Source organism: Oryctolagus cuniculus, chromosome 15, assembly GCF_964237555.1.
Source record: "Oryctolagus cuniculus chromosome 15, mOryCun1.1, whole genome shotgun sequence".
Taxonomy (NCBI): domain Eukaryota; kingdom Metazoa; phylum Chordata; class Mammalia; order Lagomorpha; family Leporidae; genus Oryctolagus; species Oryctolagus cuniculus.
The window spans coordinates 78,238,173-78,254,939 of record NC_091446.1 but is presented as its reverse complement, the minus strand read 5'-3'; the positions used below and the strand labels follow the sequence as shown (position 1 = coordinate 78,254,939).

At 61.6% G+C, this 16,767-nt stretch overlaps 1 protein-coding gene and 1 long non-coding RNA gene across 2 annotated transcripts; one reads left to right on the top strand and one right to left on the bottom strand.

Annotated features, from left to right (window-relative positions):
- The first annotated feature begins 496 nt into the window (after positions 1-496).
- Positions 497-16,767, top strand: MMRN2 (multimerin 2). The gene is made up of 7 exons (XM_002718359.5): positions 497-763; positions 10,430-10,558; positions 10,641-10,747; positions 10,838-10,918; positions 11,094-11,273; positions 11,414-13,156; positions 15,679-16,767. The coding sequence occupies exons 1-7, from the start codon at positions 609-611 to the stop codon at positions 16,059-16,061; spliced, it is 2,778 nt and encodes a 925-aa protein (XP_002718405.3). The 5' UTR covers positions 497-608; the 3' UTR covers positions 16,062-16,767.
- LOC138845410 (uncharacterized) lies at positions 2,558-3,987 on the bottom strand. Its single transcript, XR_011382506.1, has 2 exons — positions 3,449-3,987; positions 2,558-2,798 (listed from the first exon to the last, which is right to left on the bottom strand). It is a non-coding gene; the product is annotated as an uncharacterized lncRNA (long non-coding RNA).

Sequence of the window (16,767 nt, the reverse complement as noted above, 5' to 3'; positions counted from 1 at the left end):
TGGGGAAATGAGCTGGAGCGGCTGCAGCTGGGTACCCACAGGGCTCCCCTGTGCCCCGGCCTTGGGCTGCGTGCTACTGAACCCCAAGATAGCCCCTTTGCTTCTTTGAGCCCCACCTCCAGCCCACACTGGCTCCCACAGTCCCACGGACAGACGAGGGGCTGAGGGCACAACGTGCCCGCCACTTCCTGGCCAGCGGCGTGGGTGGCAGCGGGACCCCCGAGCCTGACCGGCCGCTTCCTGCAGCCCCACCTCGAGGTTATGAGCCTCTGCTGACTCCCAGGGCCCTGGTTCCCCCTGGGAATATGTTGGCCAAGGCCATCCCCTGTGTGTCCCTCTCCCGCTCCCCCCACCCTCCCCCAGTGTCCCTGAGCCAAGTCCTCCTGGGGCACAGGAACAGCCCGTGTCAGGGCCAGGCCAGGAGCTCTGGGGCCGCCGGACGGCGCACACCGGGTGGGCCGGCCCAGGCCACTTCCTCTCTTTGTTGTTCCGTGTTTGCTTTGCCTCTGACAGTCAACTTGAAGATGACGTCACTGGCAGTTTCTGGAGTCAGTAGCTGAGGCTGAGCCTTCGTGGAGCCCAGAACAAGCCTGCCTCACACCGAGAGGATGATTCTGATACTGCTCCTCGGCCTCGGGGGACCTCTGGGCTGGGCGCTGCCTGGGGCCTGGGCCCAGGTCCCTAGCACCAGTTTCTCCGATCCATGGGGTCCCAGGCCACCGCGGACAATGGCTGAAGACACCAACCAGGACCCTGTCCGACGGTAAGGAGGGTCTGAGCTCAGGCAGAGTCCCTGCTCAGCCACAGCGTATCCTCCCTGGACCTTAGCTACCCATCTGTGAAATGGGCTAATACTGTCCATCTTCCGTGTCAGCTGTGAGGCTGAGCAGGAGCCTCCAAGGGGCACTGGGAGACTGGCCTAAGAATGACAGGGTGCCCCTTGCCTGGCCCGTGGCAGGGGCAGGGGGCCTGCAGCTCAGCTGGGGTGGGATCAGCATCTCCTGTTGCCCACCCAGCATGGGCCTCCAGGAGACGATAGCTCTGGACTTTTCCAGCTGGCTGTGACTTCTGCCCTTCTAGCAAAATCCACTAGGAAAGCTGAACCCCAGCCAGGCTCCCCCGCTAAGCCCAGAGGTCCTGGTGTGGGATTTTGATGTGCACGCCCAGGGGGCCTGGCCCTGACTGCCAGCCCGTGAGCAGACAGGACTCCCTGCACTGCAGAGCACAGAGGAGAGACAGCGGCACCCAGAGACTGGGGCCCCCCTGGAAATGGGCAGGTTGTGGCTGCACCCAGGATGCTGTTCTCCAGTGTTCTGTTTGTCCAGGGCCAGGGACCCTCCTGCCGATATGGTGTTGGGCCTGTGGGTGGTCCCCCGCCCTAGGGTCTGAGCCTCATCTCCGATCACTCCAGGGTGGAGCAGCTGGTGCCACTTAGAAGGAGCCAGAGGCACAGAGAGGCTGAGCAGCTGCCCAGGTCACACAGCCAGGGAGAGCGGGAACAGGCTCAAAGCCCCAGATGCTCCCAACCTGCACCCCACAGTGTCCCCTCCCCTGGCCGTGCGACTTGGGAGGGGAGGAGGGGCCACATCACACCCACCCTGCATCTCCCATCTGCAGGCATGAACGTGGCCCTGGGGACAGCTTCCGGTGCCGGTGCCTGCAGGTGAGAGGGGCGGGGCTGAGAGTGAGAAAGCAGGTGCCCAATCTTGCCTCCGGCTCCAGTTCTGCTCAGGGCCTGGAGGGTGTGCCTTGCACCTGGCCCCGGGCACTCCCAGGTGTCCCAAGTCCGGGCTTCCCACCCTCCCGGAAGTGCAGACCCCCACCGGCCCAGGGGCCCAGGGGCCCAGGGGCCAAGGCGACCGGAGGAGCAGCTGGGAAAGGAAGGAAGTGCTGCTGCTTCCTGGGCTGACGGCTTCCCGTACTGCTGACACCGAGGAGGGGAAACCCAGCTCCGGCCGCCCCCGGCAGCAGGAGAGGTCCGAGCCCCCACCCCCACTGCCAGGGCCAGGCCTCCGCCCATCACCCCTGCCTTGAAGCCTGAGCCAGGACGGACCCTGGACTCAGACCCAGGGGAAGACAAACCGGGCAACTGGCTGCTCCTTGCCCTGTGTCCCAGAATAGTCAGATCCCAGGGGCGGAGGGGGAAGGAGGGACCTGATTAGCTGTTTCCTGGGTCCCTGGGGACCCCCTCAGGGCTGGGCGCAGGGAGCCATCAATGGGAGCCTTAGGACTCCACAAGGAAGCAGCTCCTTCCAGGCCCCTGGCTGGGGCAGGCTGTTGAGGACCAGAGCTCCCGTGACCCATAACTTGCTGCCCCAGGAGACTGAGTCTGCTGCAGGACCCTGGGGAGCCCGGGCACGGAGTCTCATCTCCCACGTGGCCTCTGGGCACGACAGCCAGGGCCCCTGAGCTCCCAAGCGGTGGCTCAGAGCTGCCACCCACAGCTGCTGATCTGCAGACCCAGGCTTCCTCTGCCCTGTCCCCGGCTGCTTGCAAATCTGGCAGCCGTGCACGGGAGGGGCGCCCGCAGCAGTGTTAGGAAAAGAGGCACAGAACAGAGAGGAGGCAGTGTCCGGCTCTCCAGCCAGACCCAATTTACTCAGAGAAAATAGATGCACAGGGGTGGGTGACCGACTGCCGGTGTGCACATTGATGGAACTCATGGCAGGAAGCCCTGACCCCAGGGGCCCGGTCTTTTCATATCTTAGGAGGGCTGGGAGTAGGGAGCAGCAAGGGAGGTGAATTTTTCTGGAACTGGTCTTTTAGGTGGCCCTGCACACACACGGGGCCTCTGGAACCTAGGAAAGAATGCAGGGTGGGGTGTAAAGGCAATAGGGTGTGAGACCCAATTGCGATCCAAGGGCAAGGGATAAATCCCGATGTTCATCTGTCTTTTGGGCAGTGAGCGAGAATGGCTGAGGCTTATTGTCTCTGTTCCACCGCAGCAGGCCCTGGGCGGTTAGGGTTTTGCAGCTGGGAGCTTGAAGCCCAGGGGAGTTCAGCACAGTTGCTGGTGCTCACACAGGAGCAGGGTGGAGCCTAGGTGGTCGCTGGGCCACGGTGCACCTGCTGCTCCCTGGACACAGGACCCCAGCAAGAACAGGGAGGAGCCCCCCTCCTACCCCTGCACCCCCTGCCTGGTGCCAAGGCCCCCAGGCCCATGCTCAGGGAGCCTCAGCTCTGGGCAGCCTGAGGCTTCTCTGCCAATGCCCCTTTCTGGCTCAGGGACGACAAAGCCGTGCCAAGTTTGTCCCCTGGGATATCACGCTAATGGCTGGACTCAAGGCTGCTGAGAACACGCCCTCCATCCCCAGGAAGCCTGGGGGTGGGGGGAGGGGGGGAGCGGCTCCTAAGTGCTCTGGCAGCCCGCGGCATCCCATGCATTATGCAGGAGGCTCTGCCCAGCCCCTTGCCTGCGTGAGGCTCTCTCTACCTTCCCCACACCCACCTGCGCATCCCAGGAGCACGGCTTCTCCACGTTTCCAGGACTGGGAGAAGGTCATTGCCGTCCAGAAAGGGGGAGGGGAGGAGAGCCCAGCCCATCTGCAGCAAAGCTGTCTGCAGCTCTTCCACGGGTGGAGCCGCAGGTTGGGGCAGAGAGCAGGCTCACAGCAGGACAGGCAGCAGCTCCCTCGCTCTTGGCCAGCCCCTGCCACTCGGGGGACCCCTGGGAAATGAGGGTGCCCAGGGGGCTCTCCCAAGGAGGGTGCAAAGCAGCAGATGGCCAGAGGCAGAGGGGCCGTGCGAACAATGAGTGCTTCAGCAGTCGGGCCAGGGTCACAGGCGCCGAGGCCAGCAAGGAGTTGCCAAGAGCTGGAGGAAACCAAAGCAAAGGGCAGGAATGTTCCCAGGGCCTCCGGGCCAGCAGCCTGCACTGTGTGTGCCAAGCGGGTGGCCGCAGGGCGGGTGGAGCGTGGGCAGTGGGACGGGCGCTGCGGGAGCCCGGGGCCGGAGCAGGTCAGAAGAGAAAGTTCCAGGGCAGGAAAGGTGGGCAGCGGTTTCCCGCTCCAGGAACTGGAGATGGAAAGTCCCGGTCACTGCTGGCCGGAGCCCGGCGCTCCCAGGCAGGCCCAGGCCCCCAGGGCCCTCCGCGTGATCACAGGGCTCCTCGGCTTCGGCACTGCTGACACCTGCACAGGCCGATGCCTTGTGGTGCAGGTGCAGGGCCTGCCCTGTGCACTGTAAGGTGCCCTGGGACCCCACCCACTAAGCCCAGCAGCAGCCAGCTGTCTCGGATGCGGCCAGACACACCTGGGGAAAAGCTCCCCTCCCCCACCAACACCCACTTTTCCCTAGGGCTGAGCCCATGTTCCAGAAGCTTCCATGGGGCCCAGGCCCGGGCATCTGTGCAGGCAGGTGTCACACGCAGAGTTCCTGAGCTCTGGTTCCACGGTCTGCAGTTTGAGTGTGAGTGAACAGTGCTCCCCCGTCCTGACTTCTGGGTATCCCCTTGGCACCAATAGGTAGTCCCTGGGGCTCACAGCCCCTGCTGGCCTGGGTGCCCACCAGCTGGGTTGTCAGACCCTGTACCAGCGTCTCCCTGTCATCTACAGGGAGAGGATTTTATTTATTTTAAGTTTCATTTTTATCAGTTATACCCACAGGCAGGGCTCAGAAAGTCTGGCAAGTGAGCCAAGTTTGGACGCTGACCAATTTTTGTTAATAGCGCATTTTTTTTAAGATTTATTATTAATTGAAAGGCAGAGTTACAAAGAGAGATAAGGAGGGAGAGACAGGGAGACAGAGATCTTCCATCTGCTGGTTCACTCCCTAGATGGCTGCAATGGCCAAGGCTGAGCCAGGCCGATGCCAGGAGCGTCTCCCGAGCCTCACACGTGGGTGCAGGGGCCCAAGCACTTGGCCATCTTCTGCTGCTTTCCCGGGCCATTAGCAGGGAGAGCAACATACACAGCCATCTGAATGGGAATATTCAAAATGAGCCTATGGGAGAAGGATGGATGTGTGCATTCCCCGTGGGGCTGCGGGATAGGGTAGGAATGAGGGCTGACTCATGGACAGTGCTGCCCCCGGAAGAAGCCACGTGAGCACAGTGTTCAGAGATGCGGAGAATTCAGAGACTCAGCAAGAGAATTGGGAGCCAGCGCCTCTGAGGCCTGGAGAGAGCTGGAGCGCTGATTGTCCCCACACACTTGGCAGAGCGGCTGACCGTGTAACCAGGACATCAGCAAACCTTCTCTCTAAAGGGAGAGAAAATAAATATTTAACACGAGGCCAGACACACAATTTGAAACATGTTTTTAAGAATTCTGATTCGAAAGACACAGAACACTCTCTGTGCATTGATTCGCTCTCCAGGAGCTCCCATCAGCCCAGAGCTGGCGGCTAAGAACTCTTACCTAGGTCTCCCACAATGGCGGCAGGGACTCAACTCCTCGAGCCGTCACTGCTGCCTCTCAGGGTCTGTGTAGCAGGAAGCAGAGTCAGAAGCCAGATGTCTAGGGCTCCTGTGCTCTGTCTCATCTACCAAACTATGCCATCGAAGCATCTTTGGGCCTGGCTGTGTTCTGATACAACTTTATCAATGAGGCTGGTGTCACAGCATGTGGTATGCAAAGCTACTGCCTGCAATGCCAGCATCCCCTGTGGGTGCAGGTTCAAGTCGTGGCTGCTCCACTATTTTTTTTCTTAAGATCTATTTATTCATTTGAAAGGCAGAGTTACAGAGAGGCGGAGGCAGGGAGAGAGAAAGAGAACTCTTCTACCCACTGGTTCACTCCCCAAATGGCCGCAATGACCGGAGCTGTGCCGATCCGAAGCCAGGAGCCAGGAGCTTCTTCTGGGTCTCCCACGTAGGTGCAGGGGCCCAAGGACTTGGGCCATCTTCCACTGCTTCTCCAGGCCATAGCAGAGAGCTGGATGGGAAGTGGAGCAGCCAGGACTTGAACCAGTGCCCATATGGGATGCCAGCACTGCAGGTGGTGGCTTTACCTGCTATGCCACAGCTCCGGCCCCATCCACATCTCATTTACTTAAAGGCAAAGAGAGAGAGAGAGAGAGGCCAGTGTTGTGGCTTAGCAGGTTAAGCCAGTGCCACATCCCATTATGGACACCGCTTTGAGTCCCAGCTGCTCCATTTCTCATCCAGCTCCCTGCTAATGCGCCTGGGAAAGCAGCAGATGGCCCAAGTGTTTAGGCCCTGGCACTCACATGGGAGACCTGGAAGAAGCTCCTGCTCCTGGCTTCAGCCTAGCCCAGCCCTTGCTGTTGCAGCCATTTGGGGAGTGAACCGGCAGATGGAAGACCTCTCTCCATCTCTCCTCTCTCTCTCTCTTTAATTCATTCAAATAAATAAATAAATAAATCTTTAGAGAAAGATGGGTGTGGAGGGGAAGTCCTTCATTTGATGATTCACCCCTCTAATGCTCCCAGCAGCTGGAGCTGGGCCAGGCCAAAGCCAGGAGCCTGGAGCTCCATCCAGGACTCCTGCACGGGCAACAACGACCAAGAACTTGAGCCATCAAGTGCTGCCTCTAAGGGTGCACAGTAGCAAGAGTCTGGATTGGAAACAAAGGCAGGGCTCGATCCCAGACACTCTGATATGGGACGCAGGTATCCTAAGCGGCCCTTCCCTGGGAATCTTTATCCTCTGCACAATTTTGGCTTTCCATGGAGTAAAAAACAAAAATGTCTTCTGTCCTATTTGTGTGTGTGTGAACAGCTCCATAAATTTAATTTTTTGAAGAGTCATTCATTCATTTATGTATTTGGAAGACACAGAGGAAGACAGAGAGAGAAACCTTCCATCTACTGCTTTACTCCCCAAGTGTCCACAACAACCAGGGTTGGGCCGGGCCAAAGCCAGGCCCCTGCAACTCCATCCAGGTCTCCACGTGCGTGGCAGGGACTCAAGCACTTGGACCCTCCCCCACTGCCTTCCCAGCACATCAGCAGGAAGCTGGATTGGAAGCAGAGTAGCCAGGACTTGAACAGGTGCTCCGATACGGGATGCTGGCATCACAAGCAGCCGTGCCACAATGCCAGCCAGGCCTTGCCTTCCTCTCCCGGTTACTTTTCTTTGTCTTTGTGACTAATGCAATTCCAAACTGCCAGCCAGTTGTCCACATCTCCCGCGACGCTCATGCACGCCAGGTGTCTGGCCAGCTGAGTCTTCTTGGAGATACGTCTACCCCCAGGGCTCCCGAAGGTGATCCAGTGTGGACGGGGGCCCTCTGCACCCTCAACCAGCATTGTCTGGGGGCTCCTTTCACCCTGCCTTTGGTTGGAGTGTCTGCATTTCCCCCTGCTTGGCTTTCTCTGGTTTTGGTGGGGGCAATTCCTGCAGCACAGGACGGCCCAGAGGGCTGCCCCTTGCTGATGCTCGGGCCTTAATCCTAGAGAGGCTTGTGGAACCCAGGAACACGGGGCCCAGAGACTTCTGTCCCAAGCCCACGGGATGGTTCCGACGACGTGCCGGCAGGATTCCAGCGCCCGCAGGCACCCCCCCGCAGAGGCTCCGTGGGAGGGAAGTTCTCTGAGCGTCTCCCGCACTTCTCAGGCATCGCGATGGTCAGGCAGGGCAGGTCGTTTGCCTTGGGAATGCTGAACGCAGTTCTCCTTTCCGGGTGCTGCCATTGAGAGATGTGCACGTGTGCGTGTGTGTGAGCATGTGTGCACGCACGTGTGTGTGCACGTGTGTGTGTGTGCGTGCGTGTGTGTGTTCGGGTTTTCCTCTCTGCCACTGTGAAGGGCCCTCTTGGTTCATAGAGCCGGAGCATGCCTTGATCACGTGACTTCCTTCGAGGTTTTTATGGGACTGCAGGTGGCGGGCAGGCCCTGTGTACCTGGAGATGCTGGTCTTCCCCTTCGGGCATGTGGCATGTATTTGTTTGTTGATGGTTTCCTTCCTAGGCTCTGGAACTCCTGTTATTTAGACATTGCATTTTCTCTGTTTTTCTTGTGTTTTCTCTCCCAATTTTCAGCTCTGTTTGCTCTTCTTTCAGGGGAATTTCTTTAACTTTACCCTCTAACATTGCTCTTAAATTTCTATTTTGGGGAGCCAGAGCTGTGGTGCAGCGGGTAAAGACACCATCTGCAGTGCCAGCATCCCATATGGGCAATGGTTCGAGTCCCGGCTGCTCCACTTCTGATCCAGCTCTCTGCTATGGCCTGGGAAAGCAGTGGAGGATGGCCCAGGTCCTCAGGCCCCTGCACCAATGTGGGAGACTGGGAAGAAGCTCCTGGCTCCTGGCTTTGGATCAGCTCAGCTCTAGACATTGCAGTCATTTGGGGAGTTAACTGGCAGATGGAAGACCTCTCTCTCTCTCTCTCTCTCTCTCTCTCTCTCTCTGCTTCTGTAACTCTGCCTTTCAAATAAATAAAAATAAAACTTTTAAAAAAATTTTCTGGGGCCAGGCCAAGGCCAGCAGCCAGGAACTCCATCCAGGTCTCCCACGGGGGCGGCAGGAACCCAGCTACTTGCGCCATCGCCTGCTGCCTCCCAGGGTGTACAAGAGCAGAAAGCTGGAGCCAGGAGCCAGAGCAAGACCTGAGCCAGGCACCTCGCTTCACTGAAGTTGACGCAAACGTCTTCACCAAACGCCCGCCCCCAAGAGTTCGTTTTGTTCTCTGAATGTTCCCTGCTGCCTCTTTTTACAGCTTCCTGTTCTTGTTTCTGGGATGTGGCGACTTCTCAGGCTGGGAACAGAGTGCGGGTCATGGGGACACCCTGGGCCCCCGCAGTGTGGGCGACCCTGAGGTCACTCGCTCTCCATCTGCCTGCTGGGGCCTCGCTCTTGGCTCTTCTCAGGGATGACCATGGCTGGCTTAAGAGGGAGCAGAGGCACAGGTTGCTGGCGGGGGTGGGGAAAGGCTGCAGTGTGCGTGTTGCCAGCGGTCCAGGTGTGTGCTGTGGGCGCTCTGGCTGGGCTGCTTCTGTGGGCGGAGCGCTGCTGGCACCGGCCGCCGGCCTCCCCCACCTCCCCGGGGCTGGCAAGGTGGGGACGTCCCTGCCAAGAGTGGCCGAGTGCAAAGGCGCCGGCGGGCCACACTCATGTTGGAGGTGTTCTCACTGCCCTCCCCGATGGTGCATGAAGGCTCCAGAGGACAAAACCCCAGCCCTGACAGCAACCCCATCTCCTCCTCTCATCTCCTACTGTGGCCACTTTTCCCATATCCATCATCTCCCCCTAGACCCCTGTCACCACCCCTACCTGCCCCCTGCCTGTCCTTTCTGTACCCAGGAGCCTGGTGACTCTCAAGTCATCTCCATGACTTCCTCAGGGACACCCTGGGTGCCCACATCCTCTCCCCCCGCCCCCCGCCTTCCCTCTGTGGCCACCTGCATAGCTCCTCCTGCTTCGCTGAGTCTAGGACACAGCCCAGTTCTCACTTCCTCTGGACCGCGTCTAGGGGGGTCCCAGCATGCACGCTTGCCCGCACCTCCATGCTGGCCACTCTGAGAGGGTGTTGAGCTCAACATGGAGGCCACTGTCATCTGCACTGGGAGCTGACTGCCAGGGAAGAGCCGGACCCCACCCACTAGCCCCCCGTGGAGCCAGCCACGGAGCCGTGAGCAGGGGCTGCATCACCCACAGCAACTGCAGGTGAAGGGTGAAGATGGAGAGGCTACTGCCCAGGGGTGACCCTTACCCCAGGGTGACCCTTGCAGGGCACTAGAGGAGGCCGCTCTGCCCAGCTGCCTCTGTCCCCTGGCACTGGCTGATTCAAAGTCCATAATGGGGCTGGCCAGGGAGCAGGAGCCTTGCTGAGGCACGGGAGGGCCGCAGGTAAAGCCAGGCGCACCAGCTGGGCAGGCTGCCGGGGCCTGGGGCAGCATGCACGGGGCACTGCCAGAAGTCGGGCGCTCGGGCTGCTCCAGTCACTCAGCGCAGTGGCATCCCCACCACCACCATAGACACACACACTGTGCCTCACTCAAGTCCTCACAGCTAGAGGTGCAAAGAGGCAGAGCCCAGGACTCTCCAACCCCGGGGGCACCAGCTGCCTCCCTGGCACCAGGAGACACAGTGCCAGGCCCCCTGGCTCTGCACTGGACTTTCCTGTGTTGACCCAGGCTTGGGGAAGGCGGCAGAGCAGGTGACTTCCTCGCCAGCCGGGGTCTGTGGGTGGCCCTGGAGCCCAGGGGTGGGTAACGCAGAATTCTCCCTTCTCAGGGTCCAGGCTGAAGCCAGGAGCTTCATCCAGGTCTCTCACCCTCTTTATCCCCTCTCAGGATAAAGGGGCCCAAGGACTTGGGCCACCCTCTGCTGCCTTCCCAGGCGCATTAGCAGGGAGCTGGATTGGAAGTGGAGCAGCCGGGACTCGAACCAGCACCAGATGGGATGCTGGTGCTCCCGGAAGTGGTTTAATCCACTGTGCCACCGTGCCAGCCCCTCCTGTTGGTTTCCAGCGGGGGTCTTAGGGCGGCTTGGGCCGGCTCAGCAGCCCTCTTTTCTGGCTCATTTTCCAGGAACTGGTGCCCCTACCAGAAGTCCAAGTTGGTCACCTTTGTAGCCGCTTGCAAAACAGAGAAATTCCTCGTGCACTCCCAGCAGCCATGTCCAGAGGGGTCCCCAGACTGCCAGAGAGTCAGAGTCATGTGAGTTTCCTGGGGGTCCTGGGGTGGGGGTTGGGGGTGGAGAGTGGCGCCCTGGAGTCGCTGAGCTGGCCCTGTTCCCCAGGTACCGGGTGGCCCAGAAGCCGGTGTACCAGGTCAAGCAGAAGGTGCTGATGTCCGTGGCCTGGAGGTGCTGCCCGGGCTTTGGGGGCCCCGACTGCCAGCACTACGGTAGCACTCCCCGCAGCCCACTGCCCTTGACCTCTGAGTTCACACAGCTCCTCCAACTCCAAGGTCCACATCTGATGCTTTCTTCTGCAGATCCCACTACAACCCCAGAACCTGTGGAGCCAGGCGGCAGCCACCAGGAGCCCTGGGACCGGCCAGACAGCTTGGAGCATGGTGCGTTGGTGTGCTGAGCCCGGCAGAGGGGCGCGTGGGCGGAGCCCTGGTAGGGTGGGCGGAGACAGCACAACTGCCTCTCCTGCTGCTGGCCCCCTGCGTCTCCTCTGGACTGGACTTTGGGGTCTGCCTAGGCCTGGAGCGTTAGCCACACGCATGTCTCACGCATACTCAGGCCACCCAGCTGCCGAGACTGATGAGATGGAGCCGGAGGAGCAGCAGGGTCAGCGGGAGCACCTGCTGGGGAAGTTCCAGAGTGACGGCCACCCGCTGCCAGGCGACCCCCCAGGACCGGGGAAGGCCCCGGCCGATCAGCTCACAGCTGCGAGGATGGAGGCAAACCAGACAGAGCTGGGTGAGCGGCAGGCTCGGGGCTGAGGGACAGCCTGGCAGGTGACCTGGCAGGGGGCGAGGAGGGGAGAGGACAGCCCAGACCACAGAGGCCCCTGCAGTGTCTCTGCTGTGGGCGCTCGCGTAAAAATGTGTCCCTCGCAGGGTTTCCCGGCAGGTCCTTGGAGCAAGTGCTGCTGCCCCACGTGGACGCCTTCCTGCGTGGGCACCTCAGCTCCATCTGGAAGGGTTTCAATGACAGCCTGCAGAGCCTCTCCCAGGCCGTGAGGAACCTGTCTCTGGACGTGGAGGCCAACCGCCAGGCCATCAGGAGAGTCCAGGAGGGCACTGTGGCCAGCACGGACTTCCAGGAGCTCAGTGCCAAGTTCGAAGCCAAGGCGCAGGCCAATGCCCAGAGAGTGGACCAGCTGCAGCAGGAGGTGGAGACGCGCCTGCATGCCCAACTCCTTTCCCTGCGTCACTCCCTCTCCGAGGTCCAGGCCGATGTGGACGCCAAGCTGAAGCGACTGCACAAGGCTCAGGAGCCGCCGGACACCAATGGCAGCCTGGTGGCGGCTGCAAAGCCGGAGCCAGACAGCCTGCACGCCAGGCTGGGCCAGCTGCAGAGGAACCTGTCAGAGCTGCACGTGGCCATGGGCCTCAGGGACCAGGAAGCACAGAGCACCCTGGCGGACATGAAGGCCACCCTGGCCCAGCACGCGAACGAGATCAAGGAGTTGTACTCGGAGTCAGATGAGAGCTTTGATCAGATCAGCGAGGTGGAGCGGCAGATGCAGGAGCTGCAGGTGAACCACACAGCGCTGCGGGAGCTGCGGGTCATCCTGATGGAGAAGTCGCTGATCATGGAGGAGAACAAGGAGGACGTGGAGCGGCAGCTGCTGGAGGTCAACCTCACCCTGCAGCAGCTGCAGGGCGGCCACGCCGACCTCTTGAAGTACGTCAAGGACTGCAACTGCCAGAAGCTCTACTTCGACCTGGATGTCATTCAAAAGGGCCAAAAGGCCACCACGCACGCCCTGGAGGACACCCAGGTGACCCTGGACGAGCAGCGCCGGCTGGACAACTCCTCCCTGCAAGCCCTGAGCAGCACCCTGGACTCCGTGTCGCTGGCCGTGGACGCACACAGAGTGGAGGGTGAGCAGGCGCGCGCCGAGCGGGCACGGTTCCGGAGCCAGCTGCAGGCGGTGCACGGCCAGGTGGGCGCGCTGCAGGCGGCCGCGGGTGAGATGCGCGCCGAGGTGCAGCGGCTGCACGGCGCCTTCGCTTCGCTGCTGCAGGACGCGCTGCGCCACGAGGCCGTGCTGACCGCCCTCTTCGGGGAGGACGCGCTGGAGAGGTTGACCGAGGAGGAGCCCGACCCGCTGCCACTGCGCTACGAGCACATCCGCGCCGGCCTGCAGGACGCGGCCAGCGGGCTGCAGGAGCAGGCGCTCGGCTGGCACGAGCTGGCTGCGCGCGTGGCCGCCCTGGAGCAGGCCGCTGACGACGGCGCGAGGCACCTGGAGCCCAGACGGGATGCGGCCCTGGACCAGCTCGAGGGCCTGACGGCCGCCGTGAAACACCTGGGACGTTGCTGCGAAGCCTCCTGGGCTGCCTCCTTCAACGGCTCCCTGCAGGGCCTGCGCAGTGCGCTCTCTGCCACCCAGCGCAACCTGGAGCAGCACCAGCAGCTCTTCCACGGCCTCTTCGGGAACTTCCAAGAGCTGGCGGCCACCAATGTCAGCTTAGACCTGGGCAGGCTGCAAGCCTTTATGAGCAGGAAAGGGAAGAAGCACCAGAAAGGCCTGGACGGGTCCCGGAAGAGAGACAAGAAGCACGCAGAGCCCGCGGTGGAAGCAGGCGTCCCGGGGACGGAGCAAAGGGGTCTGGGCGGCCTCTGGGAGGCAGGTGAGTTCCCGGGCTGCGCACTGGGCCCCTCTGCCTGCGGCAGCTCTCCTGCTGCTAAGGAGCCAGCAAGGCCCTGCTCACCACTCCTGGGGGGGGTCTACCCCCCCACACCATGTTTTCAGGTCCATGGGCTTCTTCTTCTTCTTCTTTTTTTTTTTTTTTTTTTTGTCAGGCAGATTTAGACAGTGAGAGAGAGAGACAGAGAGAAAGGTCTTCCTTCCGTTGGTTCACTCCCCAAATGGCTACTACGGCCGGCACTGCGCCGATCCGAAGCCAGGAGCCAGGTGCTTCCTCCTGGTCTCCCATGCAGGTGCAGGGCCCAAGCACTTGGGCCATCCTCCACTGCCCTCCCAGGCCACAGCAGAGAGCTGGACTGGAAGAGGTGCAACTGGGACAGAACCCAGGTTGTCAGTGCCGCAGGCAGAGGATTAGCCTAGTGAGCCGCGGCGCCGGCCAGGGCCATGGGCTTCTAAAGTCACCTTAAGTATGGGAGTGGGGGAGGGGTGGGAGTCACAAGGACCAAGCATTCACGCCAGAGCCCCTGCACCGGCACAGCCGCCTCTGCCAAAGCTGCAGTGGTAGGTGCCATGGCTCCCCCTGGGGCTGCTCCCCCAATCCCTGCATCCCAGCCCCTCACCCCTGTGCACTGGGAGTGTGTGGGGAGGGCTGGCATCACCGGCCATTTTGCCTCACCAGGGGCCAATGCAGAGAAAGGCCGCAGTTCCTAAAGCATTCCCGGCTCTCTGGCCCGAGCAGGTCCCCTGCAGTGTCCTTTCCCACCTTGGCCACCGTGAGTCATCGCAGCAGTGCAGCCATGCATGCCTTAGCACCTCCCTCCCCCCTCCCCGGGATGTGACAGACGCCTGCAGCACAGGGGTGCCCCAAACCTAGGCCAGCGGTCCCCAGCGTCACCGAGGGCTGCTCCCGGCCTCACTGCTGGGGACCCAGGCCCAGCAGCTGGGTCTGGAGCTCAAGCACTCAGTAGCTGCCCTTCCCACCTCCCTCCTTGAAGGTGCCCCGGGGGAGGAGGCTCTGCCAAAGACGCCGGCCAGAGGACAAGGGGCTACCAAGTTGGCCACCTGCACCCTGGTGCACCTGGCACAGGGTGGGGGTGGGGGTTGGGGGGTTCAGGGCCTGGCTGTCCCAGTCTGCACTGCCCCCACTCACCCTCCAAATGTCCAAACAGGCCAGGAGGCAGTGTGGAGCAGGACACAGGCTGCAGCAGGGCGTATCTCCCTTCATTGCTCTGGGAAGTGCGGGCGTCACTCCCCACCTCCCAGGATGGCCAACTGGGTGTTTGCCAGGGATCCCTATGTCCCCCTTCCCCAGCATCCACAGGGCTGAGGCTGTGCCACCTGCACTAACTCCTGGGTCTCTGCAAGGCCTCCGTGTGCCGGTGACTTGCAGAATCTGCCCAACGGTTTAGGGTATCTGTTTATTACTGTACTATTTTGCTCTTTCAAAATATTTGTGTCCTTAAAAAAAAAAGTCCTCGGCCGGTGCCGCGGCTCACTAGGCTAATCCTCCGCCTTGCGGCGCCGGCACACCGGGTTCTAGTCCTGGTCGGGGCGCCGGATTCTGTCCCAGTTGCCCCTCTTCCAGGCCAGCTCTCTGCTGTGGCCCTGGAGTGCAGTGGAGGATGGCCCAAGTGCTTGGGCCCTGCACCCCATGGGAGACCAGGAGAAGCACCTGGCTCCTGGCTCCTGCCTTTGGATCAGCGCGGTGCGCCGGCCGCAGCGCGCCGGCCGCGGCGGCCATTGGAGGGTGAACCAACGGCAAAGGAAGACCTTTCTCTCTGTCTCTCTCTCTCACTGTCCACTCTGCCTGTCAAAAAAAAAAAAAAAGTCCTCTTGCGTGTCTCGCAGGATAGCTGCAGGGATGTGGGGGCGCGCCTCAGGGAAGCACGCTCAAAGTTTACACAACCTTTCCACCCTTTGCGGGAAGCGCGTGCGGAGCCCACACGGGCTGGTTGGGCTCATCTGCAGCGCAGGCGGGGACCGGGTAGAGGGAAGACGGAGCGCCGGCAGGGGGCGCTGCAGGCCGGCCTGTTTCCAGCTGGGCGAGTGCGCCTCCTGCTGGGCTCTGAGGGGAAACTGCAGGGCTTAGGGTGCGATTGCACACGAAGCGAACTAACCTCCAGAAACCTTCCAGAACCAGAGAAAAGCAAGACTTTTGTCTCACCCCGCAGGGAGAGTATGGGGAGGGGACCAACGGGGAACATGTCTTTGTGGGTGCCAAGGTCAACTTCACAGTCGGATCCCAGGAATCTGGATCAAAAGTAGAGTGGCCGGGACTCGAACGGCGTTCATATGGGATGCTGGCCCTGCGGGATGTGGCTTAACACTCTGTGCCACAACACCAGCCCCCCCAAACGCTAAGCTACAATGTACCACAGCCTGGCATCCCCCCCCCCCATTAGGGAGAACCTGAGGGTGCTCCGGAAGTCAGCTCGCGACGCCCGGCCTGGTCTCAGGGGTGGGGGGTGGTTTTCGGGGTCGCTGAGCACTGTCCTCCTGTTTCAGGCTTCCCGGTGGCTTTCTACGCCAGCTTTTCCGAGGGGACCACTGACCTGCACACGGTGAAGTTTAACTCCACGTCCATCAACGTCGGCGGCGGCTACTTCCCGGAGCACGGCTACTTCCTCGCCCCGGAGCCTGGCGTCTACCTGTTTGCAGTGAGCATTGAATTTGGGCCCGGGCTGGGCACCGGGCAGCTGGTGCTCGGCAGTCGCCATCGGACCCCAGTCTGCGTCACCAGGCAGGCGGGTGTGAGCTTGGCCACCACCTTCGCTATGCTGGAGCTGCAGAGGGGGGACAGGGTGTGGTTCGAGCTGACCCAGGGCTCCATCACCAAGAGCAGCCCGCCCAGCACCACCTTTGGCGGCTTCCTGCTGTTCAGGACCTGAACCCCCTAGAGCACAGGGCTCATCAGCCACCCTGGACTCGGCCATCCGCGGGGCCTGAGGCTCGGGCAGGGTGAAGACCCGGCAGCGAGTCCAGCCCTGCCCCAGCAGCCTGCCGCTCGGAGCCGCGCCCCGCGCCCTGCGCCCCGCGCCCCGGGTGTTTCCGCGTGGCGGGGAGGCCTGGGCCGCCTCTCTGGGGTAAGAGCGTAGCGCAGCGCCGGGGCGCGACCTCTCAGGAACGCGGGGCGGGGCTTGGAGGTTCCTGCCACACCCCGCACTCCACAGCTCCCCTGGGGGTGGGCTGCTCCTGTGGTTGGAATCTTCTGGGCCCAGCTCCCGCGTCCCTGTCACTCCTTCCTCTGGGAGCGTTTTCAAGGCAGGTGGCACTTGGGCCGACATTGGAAGCCAGCCTCCAGGCACTGCATAGGCATTAGGCTTGTCTCCGGCGAGCCCCCAGGGCACTGACATGAGTAGCTGTCCTTCGGTTTCAGGCTCAGGCACATCTCCCGTTTATCTGCCACATTCAGGTGGACCTTGCCTCGCTCCCACGGGCGTGGCGTACACCTGCTGTCCTCACATGGCTGCCTGAGCGGCAACCTCCCCCTTGTTAGCATCTCCACCCAGGACGGGAGCTGAGCGAGGCAGTGCGGGGAGACCGGGATGCCCAATCGGTATTGACTGCTCTGGAATAAAGCGATGCCTCTCCAAA